At 55.8% G+C, this 9,347-nt stretch overlaps 1 protein-coding gene across 4 annotated transcripts in view; it reads left to right on the forward strand.

Moving 5' to 3' along the window:
* Window positions 1–4,018: 4,018 nt before the first annotated feature.
* The window catches only part of Stx2 (syntaxin 2), a 28,683-nt gene continuing 23,354 nt past the window's right edge, over window positions 4,019–9,347 (forward strand). For 2 of the 4 annotated variants that reach the window (XM_023720629.1, XM_023720628.1), the window contains exon 1: window positions 4,020–4,196. In XM_023720629.1, the coding sequence (XP_023576397.1) occupies window positions 4,167–4,196 (30 nt within the window). In that variant the 5' untranslated portion in view covers window positions 4,020–4,166. Of the gene's footprint in view, window positions 4,197–9,347 lie in introns of all 4 variants that reach the window. The other 2 variants (XM_023720627.1, XM_004635853.2) reach the window with 2 other exon arrangements.

Here is a 9,347-nt window from a genome sequence, read left to right on the forward strand (position 1 = left end):
CTCGGGGCGGGGGCGGGCGGGGCGGGCGGGGCGGGGGGGGCGGAGGTGGCGGAGGTGGCGGCCGGAACCACGCCCACGCCCGCCAGGAGACCGCGCTCCCCGCCGCCAAGCTCAGGCTGTCGCGCCAGCCCGTGCTCAGCTTGGGGGACTTCCGGCTCCAGCCGCCTGTAACCTCCCGCCTGAGGTCGGGCTCCGGCCGGGTGCGGGTCACCGGCCCGCACCACATTGTTACTTTAAGCGATGATGTTTCTGAGGAAGAGGAGGAGGAAGCAGCAGCGGACTTGTGCCCCGTCCTCCCCGCTAAAAAAAGGGGGCCAGGCCCTAGCCCCGGTGGTCAGGAACTGCCTGCTACGTGTTCATGCCCGGCGTTCCTGGACACGTTTCAAGATGGTAAACGTTTCTTCTCCGCTGCAAAGGAGCGCCCTGGGGGAGGGGCTCGGCCATGCTGGCCCCCACCGCCGGCTCCCCTCACCTGCGCAATAGGCAGGGCTTTGACCCTCCCTCCTCACCTGCCTGTGAATTGGAAGTTGTATTTGAAACTAATAACCACACATTTTTAACACTTTTTACAGTTTTAGGTAAAGTTTGAAATAAAGTGATACGTTTTGTTTTGCAAAAAAATAAATAAATAAATAAATAAATTTTAACATGAACTATTTCTGCCATTTTTCTCACTTCAATGTATTTGTTACTGCTGCACTTTAAACAGTGACCAGGAAAAGTATCTTTTCTTTTTTTATGATAAAGAAATAATACATTGAAGATATTAATGAAGATACTTCATCTTTTGATTGTAGCCTCTAGTGATAATCTGTGGGAACTTTCTAATTAACTTTCAAGTCTTCCTACAACCTCTTTGTTCAAAGGAATACTTTGAGTGCAGGCCAGCCAGAAACTGACCCATACAACTGTACTACTAAAGCTTAGCAAGACTCCTGCGTACCCTGTTATGCTGTATCCTTTTTTGGATAAGAAATAACAGAAAGTTTGATATAACAACATTGAATTCTATCACAGTCCCATCAACCATCAAAGGCAGGAAATGACAATTAATTGGCCCTTCCCCGGCTGGCAGGGGGCTCCCCCTCCGCGGGCGGCCCCCTCGGCTTCCTCTGCATCGTTTTCCTCCCAGACCTAGGTCACTTTCAGCCCAGAGAATCACCCCTCCTACTTGGCCAAGCTGAAGCCGGTCTTCTTATTTTTTGCCATCTGGTTCCGCTTTCACTATAGCCAGCCTCTCATTTGTAATTTGTTCTGGGTCTTTTCTATATACAGTACTTTTAGGAATTTGATCAAGAACCCCAAGAATCTTTGTGTACAATATCCTTAGCCTCTCGTGGGCCGACCCCAAGGCCAGTGGTCTTCAGCGTGCCCACCATGACAGCGCCCCTTATTTTTCTTTTAATGACCAGATACAAGTTTCTTTCTTTCTCTTTGGTACCAGGGATCGAACTCAGGGCCTCGTGTTTGCCAGGCAGCCGCTTATGCCACTAAGCTATATCCCCAGCCAGATATATTTCAATCCACTTTTTCAGTTTATGCATTTTTTAAAAAATGTATTTAGTATGCAGCTCAGACTTGAAGGGATCCTGCTGTTTTTAGCCTCCTCATTCGCCAGCTCAGTGCGCCTCGGGAGTGGCACCAGTTGTGGCATGCGGGACGTGGGATCGAACCCTGGTCCCAGCACTTGCCAAAGCAGGCGCTTAGTCCACTGACCTATCCGGCTGGCAGCTTTTTCAGTTTATAATACATTGTATCACGTGGTTTTGCGGTTTTTTTATTTTTCATTTTTGGGCGCTAGGAATTGAACTGAGGACTTTGTGCTTGCCAGGCAGGCGCTGCACTGCTGAGCTACATGCCCCGCGCTGGCTGTGCTGTTTTCAAAACTGTGTGCCATTTCTGACAACAGGCATTAAGCATCTGTGAGCTACTCGGGACACGCAACTGATGTGTAGGATTAGTGAGGCGTACCGAAGCCTCTGGAAACACAGAGGACTTAAAATGGAATTTTACAGCTTTTCGGCTTGAAAGCTTTAATCCCATGGCTTCAAGAGAGGGGAAAACTCGGGTCTGGAGAAGCGTGACTCTGAAGGCAGGGACAAGAAAGAGGACGACGGCCAGCAGCTCTGAACGCAGCGACCTGCGGTGGAGGTGACAGCCCAGGCACCAGGATGAGGGAAGTCGGCGAAGCAGCACGGTTATATTTATTTTAGTATGTTTATTTATCTTAAGGCTTTTTTTTTAATTTTTATTTATTTATTTATTTTATTTATTTTTTATATTTTTGTGTGTGGCCAGCTCAGCCCACCAGGGGGCGGGGCTGGCTGGCATGTGGTGCTGGGGGATTGAACTGCGGTCCCTGTGCTTTGCTTAGCTTGTTCTAAGTTGGTGCTTTAGACCACTGAGCCATCTCACCAGCCCCTATCTTAAGGCTTTATAAGCCTTCCTCACACACTTTTAAAAACACTTCTAATGTTCTTACCATTTTCTAAACTCGCAAACCTTCCTAATTTTAACAACATAGGTATACTGTACGGTATGGTATGTATTCATCTGCTCAAGAAATACATGTTGTGAACAGTGTATATCGATTTAATATTCTTTTATGTTAGAATTCATATTTTAATATGTTTATATAATTTAAATTTTGGGGCAACATCATTATGCATATAAATATGTACACAGTACTACACAATACTGCAGAATCCTGAGATATAGCAAAAAATCCACGATGAATAATTTAGTTTTTTTTAAAACCCATGAAATAGTCCGTGAAAGTCGAACTGTGAAATGGCGAGGGACTACCGTAATCCCTATTTTTTCTACAAACGTGTGTGCCTGTGTGCCCGATGCCTTGTCACTGGCCATAGCAGCGGGCGACGCAGACTAACGTCCTGTTCCCTGGAGCCATCTAGAAGTCGCTCTTCCCGTGGTCTGCCATCTGTCGCCTGTGTTCATGCTTCTAGCCGTGCATCAGGGCTGCTGCTCTCCAGTTGAGGAGCCTGAAGAGGAAACCGACTGGCCTGCACAGGTCCTGAAGTGCCGGCTTCCGGGGCTGCTTGGGGGGGGGCACCCCTCCTTTAAAAAAAATTCTCCAATTTTATCTTCTCCATATTAACTTCACTCTCAGACAAGTTCTGCATAAATTTCCCCCATCTAATTTTTAGGCCATGGTCAAAGTAGAGAATTCTGTTTGTTTTCGAGACAGGGTACTGCTGGCCTTGAATTCCCCATGTAGCTCAGGCTGGCCTTGAACTCATGGAGATCCTCCTGCCTCAGCGTCCCGAGCGCTGGGAGAAAATAGAACTTTTGTTCAACCCACAGGCATCAGGTTATCGCGACTTCATGCACAAACCTCAGGGACGAGTAGGAGGGACGGCTGCCCCAGCACACCAAGGGCGGGCGTCCTTGCTGCAGACTGACCTGCGTTCCCCTGCGCCCTCCGCGGAAGCCCGACGCCCTCGGAGGACGCCGAGCGACCGCTGCCCGGCCGCGGCCCTGCCCCTCCGCGCTCCGAGCGCGGCCTCGGGGTGCAGGCGGGGCTGGCCTCGGGGTGCAGGCGGGGCAGGGCGCTGGCCTCTGCACGCGGCGCCGGACCGGCCGGGGACGCGGTTCTCTGCCAAGGTCGCGGGTGGAAGATGGAGGCTCGCGCGCGGTGCGTGACCTGACGCTGCGCCAACTCGTCCTGGTGGCCTCGCTGGGCTCGCCGTGCTCCCCGACGGCTGACGTTCTAATAAACAAGGGCGGTGAACCGGCAGGCTCGGGACGGAGAGAGCCGCGCCTAGCCAGCGGACAGGACAGGCCCAGAGGCCCCGCCCCCGCCCCGGGCCCCGCCCACCGCGCCCCGGCCCGCCCCACGCACCCCGGCCCGCCCCACGCACCCAGGCCCCGCCCTCACGCCGCCAGGCCCCGCCCATGCTCTAGGCCCCGCCCCACACGCTAGGCCCCGCCCCAAGACTTCTTTGGGAGGGGGTGGGGCAGGCCGGCGTGTTGCGCACGCGCGGCTCCGGGCGCGGTTGCCGTGACAGCGCCGCTGGAGGGAGGGCGCGGCCGGGCCTGGGCAGTGGCGCGTAGAGGCGGCGACGCGGCCACCGAGAGCCTGCGGCCCGGCCAGAGGCGGCGCCGGCCAGGCCTGAGTAGAGGTGTGCGCCGCCCGTGCGGCGGGGATGCGGGACCGGCTGCCGGAACTCACGGCGGTGAGCGGCAGCGGGACAGGGGTCGGGGACGGGGAGGGGGCGCTGGGCGGCGTCCGAGGGCGGGGCTGCGGGAGGGCGAGGGCTCGCTGGGTGGGGGCAGCTGGGAAAGGGGTCCTGGCGGGGCCTCCAGGGCGGGGCCTTCGGGGCGCGCGATCCTGGGAGTGATCTGGGGAGAGCCCTGGGGAGGGGTCTCTTGGGCGCCTGGGGTGTCCCCCAACCCCATTCCCGCTGGTTAGGTGGCTCTGGGGGAGGCCCGGCAGAGCGATCCGGTGACACCCAGCTGGATGCCACCCCGCCGTGGGCCAGGGTCTCCGTGCCCGTGTGGCCGCGAGCATTCGCACGGTAAGGCTAGGTGTGGCCGGTCTCCGGGGAGCGCGGGGCAGATGCCGCCTGGTCTTCGCTGTTAGCGCGGCCGGAAGGGCTGTGCTCCGGCCCGCCCCACCCGGGGGCCCAGGTCAGACCCGGGCCCAGCCCAGGACTGCGTGGGGCACTCAGGTATCCGCTGAGCCGGGAAGTTAGGCCTGTGAGCGCCCACTTTTCCCCAGCACCCTTGGGTGGGCTGCGGGCCTTGCACGGCGCTGGAACCGCGGCGTTGGGGCCCGCGCTCCCTCTGAGCCACGTCCCCAGCTCTCGGGTGTTTTTCATTCACGTGTGGTCGCCGAACCTATTTGTGGGGTGCAGCGTGCCATTTCAGCGCACACGCAGTGTCAGGATCAGATAGAGTGGCTGGTATCTGTCGCGCCGTGTGGAGACGCTGGGGATCCTCCTAGCAGCTCTTGCAAGCATGCAGCTGATCGCTGCCACTCCGATGCTCCGAGCCTCGAAGCCCTTCCTCCCTTCCCTCCTGCGCACCGCACCCCTGACTTCCTCAGGCACCCTCCTCCCAGGCCCTGGTAGACCCTGTCCTCCTCGAAGCTTCTTTGACATCGGCTGTTCCTTAGGAGTGAGGGCGTGAAGGGCGTCCAGCATTGCTCTAAGCCTGGCTTCTCTCACTCGCCCGAGTGACCGCCAGTCCCATCTGCATTTCTGCACATGACAGAATTTCATTCTTCTTGATGGCTGAGTTCTATTAAAAGAAGAACGACTTGTGATGCATTCCACATGTGCATAAAGATGCCAGTCCCGTGACTGAGGCGGTGGGCTTATGGGCTGTGTCAGAGTTAAAGTTTTCTAGGCCAGCAGGCCTAACTATGTTTTTTCCCTCTCTGGAAAGTACAAGAACTGATCCCGGCTGGGTGTTAACCGTTTCGTTTTTCCAGGGCTCAAACACAGCCTCTGGCCTCTGAATTGCTGCTGCCTGAGCTCCCCAGCCTGTGGCGAGCTAGCCTCTGTCCCTTGCTCCTAGAACGGGGCTGGCTGTGTCCCCGGGGCAGGGAGGATGGAGACAGCAGCTCCTGGCGTCCTCTGTGGTCTCCTGAGGAACTCTGGGGAAGGCAGTTGGTCCTTGGACACGGCAGTTACCTGTGAGACTCGTCCCGAGACAGCCCCTTCGTGGGACGCTTCCTTCTTTCTCTTGTTAATGGACAAACATTTCTACGGTCCCTGCAGACAGGAGCAGCATCACATTCAGCAGTAGTCACCGTGGCATCCTCTGACCCCCTGGAAACCTCCAGTGCTACGTGGTAGTGGCCATTGTGTGTTAAATGTCACACAGCATGGGACCGCTGTCCTCATTTAGGGAAGGACAGCAAGGTAAGGGAGGGAAGCAGGAAGGAAGCTGGTCAGCAGACAGCTCAGAAGGCAGCCCTCGGTCACTTCTCAGCCCGCCCCTCCCGAGCCGCCCGAGGAGGACGTGGAAATGGGTTTGCTCCAGAGTGTCCGTCCAGCTGAGGCCTGATCTGGCCTAGTGCCTTCCGCTTGACGGAGGAGCTGCCTTGGCAGCAAGCAGCTGTGGAGCCGTGCTGCGGCTCTGGGAGGCCTCGTGCGCTCTTCAGTGCTTTGATTCTCCGGTGTGGTTTTTCTCTTCTGTTTTTAGCCAGCGTCTTGCTGTGTAGCCCAGGCTGGCCTTGACTCGAGGTCCTCCTGCCTCAGCCTCCTGGGAGCTGGGATTACAGGCGCACTCCCACACCCTGGAGTAGAGGTGACAGCGTGTCTTGTATCTCATGAAGGGAGTTTAGAAGCAGAATTGTTTCATGTGCATAGCTCTGTAAGAAGTGGGTGGAAGGGAGCCATCTGCAGCCTGTGCACTAGTAGTGTTATTTGTATGTTTTCAGGAAGTTCTAAGAGCCGTCCCTGCTACGTAAGATAATTAACATTGAGCTTTACATTCTTAATCTTTAGTGGGTTTAAAATTTAAAAACTTCCCTTAATGCTACCAAGTTTTTGTTTTTTTTTTTTGAATATGTCATTTCCAAGTGGCTTGAGGGTAGTTGAATGTTGATTAACAACCATTTTTCTGGGGCTGGGGAGATAGCTCAGTAGAATAAGTGCTTGCCTGGCAAGTGCAAGGGCCTGAGTTTAATCCCCGGTTCCGCCAAAAAAAAAAACAAAAAAACAAAAAGAAACAAAACACCAACCATTTTTCTACATGGCTGGCATTTCTGTGAAGCTTGCTATTTGATTTTGGAAGTTAGAATGGCTTATCTGTAACAACCAAAGTGTTTGCGGTTTCACCAGAGAAGTGTTCCTTCTTGACTGTTAGTGCTTCTTTTTTAATTTTATTTAGTGTATTTGGAACAGGGTCTCGCTATGCAGCTTGAACTCAGTGATTGTGCTGTTTTCAGCCTCCCAGCACTGGGATTACAGGCATGCACAACCAAGCTGGGCCTCAGGTGGCTGACTCTGCGCCTGGGGTGGAGCCAGCCCCGGTCCCTGTGCTTGCCTAACCAGGCGCTTAGTATGCTGAGCTGTCTCATCAGCCCTTTTCTTCTCCTATTTATTTACTTGGTACAGCATCTCACTACGCAGCTGAGACTTGTAGCGATCCTCCGGTCTCAGCCTCCCCAGCGCTGGGATTGCAGGTGTGGGCCACCACGCCTGGTTTCAGGGCCAGCACGCCGGCCCATGTGGCATGCAGTATCTGGAACTGAGCTCTGGTTCTTGTGTTTGCCAGGCAGGTGCTTAGACCTCCCAGCTGTCTCCCCAGCCTGGAGTGCTTCCTTCTGAGGAAAAGATAGCACTGGTGACTGATTTTTTTTTTTAATTTTATTTATGTGTGTGTGTGTGTGTGTGTGTGTGGCCAGCTCAGCCCACCAGGGGGCGGGCTGGCTGGTGTGTGGTGCTGGGGGATTGAACCGCGGTCCCTGTGCTTTGCTCAGCTTGTTCTAAGTAGGCTTTAGACCACTGAGCCATCTCACCAGCCCCAAGCACTGGTAACTGATTGCAAAGGCCTTAAGAGATGTTTGTCTAGAGCACGGTACGCTCGCATATTTCGTGTCGACAAGTTTACCTGCCTCTGAGCAGCTGTCAGGCTGAGCGTGCAGTCATGTGGGCGCAGGGACGCCTCCCTGGCCCGCAGCAGGGCACTGCTGCTTCCGTGTGTGGGATGTCGGGTGAATCCACACTGGTACCCGGAGCTTCTGCCGGGTCCTCCCTAGCGGGGCCTCCCTAGCAGCACCCGTGCAGGCAGGCAGAAGGAAGCAGAGAGAACCAGCCGCCCCGGGCTGTGGGCCACCGCTCGGGTGGGAAGAGTTGAGAGCAGGTAGCTGGTCCCAGAGAAATGGGTCCGAGTGATTATCCGCTCACCTTCCTGCAAGGAGCTTACCTGATGCAGACAGAAGCGTCTGTTAAACTCTGCAGGGCTGCAGGTTTCAGCTGTGGGAGCAAACAAGTCCTCCAGCTGTGTGGCAGTTGTTAAGAGACCTAAGAGAAATGAGGGCAGCGCTTTTTGTACTGGAGTCAGGTGATGAAGCACAAATGGTGTTTTTGAGAGCAGGAAGCACTATGTAGACTTTTTTTTTAGTTCTAGTGTGTGTGTGCACGCGCACGTGTGTGTGCACGCGCGTGCGCATGTGCGTGCTTCCTGGGCTGCCTGCTTGTTAGGCAGGCATTCTGCCACTGAGCTAAATCCCCAGCCCGTTTCTAGTTTTTGACAGCTCATGTTTGTACGTGGAGTGCAGAGTATTGTAAAGACTCAAGCTTCTGGTTCATAAAATAGGAACCTTTAAGCCAGGCACTCAGGAGGCTGAGGCAGGAGAATCCTAAGTTCAAGGCCAGCCTTGAGGAGGAGGAGACCGGCTCTGCCGTTCCTTGGTGTGTGCTCCTCCCTCCCAGCCCTGTTCCTCTCAGCCCCTCACTGCAGCCTTGCGCCATTCAGACACGGTGCACAGGAACCTGGCAGGCTCTTATGCGGCTCTTACAGGGCCAGGCAGCATGCAGGGAGCAGTGGGAAGTGGCACAGAGCACCCGAGCCCAGGAGGGGTCTGTGGGCACGTGCACCAGCTCTGGGGGCAGCCCTGGAGCTTCGGGGACAGGCTGGGGGAGCTCACAACAGAGGCGGCGCACACCCGCCCTGAGCCAGGCCCCGGGCGGGGTAGGGAGGGCAGAGAAGGTGGAAAGGTCAGCGCAAGGTGGCCATCGCTGCCCCAAGTTTAGATGCTCTATTCAAGCCCGCTTGGCATCTTCTATCCGTCCCGGTCCTGGTCCTGGTCCTGGAGGTGGAGCGTGATTGGCCTGGCCAGCTGTGCGTTTTGGGTTGGCACAGCGAGCTGTGTGCCTTGTGGCATCCTCGCCACACAGGGTTGTGGGGCTGTGGAGGCGTGCAGTGGGCATGGCACTTGTGCTGCCGGTGCTCTCGATGGTGGTGGGTCATGGTGGTCAGTGTGCAGTGTGGCCTCCAGGCAGTGGAGCACCTCATGGGGCTTCAGGTGTGATGTCACGCAGTGTGTGTTAGCGTGGGATCTCCAGGCCCGTCGGGGAGAGGGAGCAGAGTGGCAGGAGGATTTGCGCAGTGAGAAACCGTGTGTGCAGGGCTGGGCTCCTTGTCTGACAGTCGGGTCACAGTGCAGAGAAGGTAGGTAGTGAGTGTGCAGAAAGGGCTGTCCCACGGGGTGTGCCACACGCCGCCAGCTGTTGGCTCTCGCCATTACTTATGCCAGCCTTTGTCCATCCAGATGGTTATGTTGGAAAAAGAACTCAGTGTGTCCCAGAAGGACGGCGACAGTGGACTTCGGGGCTTTGTGGCTCCTGATTCCTGCATCCAGCGACCTTTCC

This window comes from Octodon degus, unplaced genomic scaffold (assembly GCF_000260255.1).
Source record: "Octodon degus isolate 3935 unplaced genomic scaffold, OctDeg1.0 scaffold00076, whole genome shotgun sequence".
Classification (NCBI taxonomy): Eukaryota; Metazoa; Chordata; class Mammalia; order Rodentia; family Octodontidae; genus Octodon; species Octodon degus.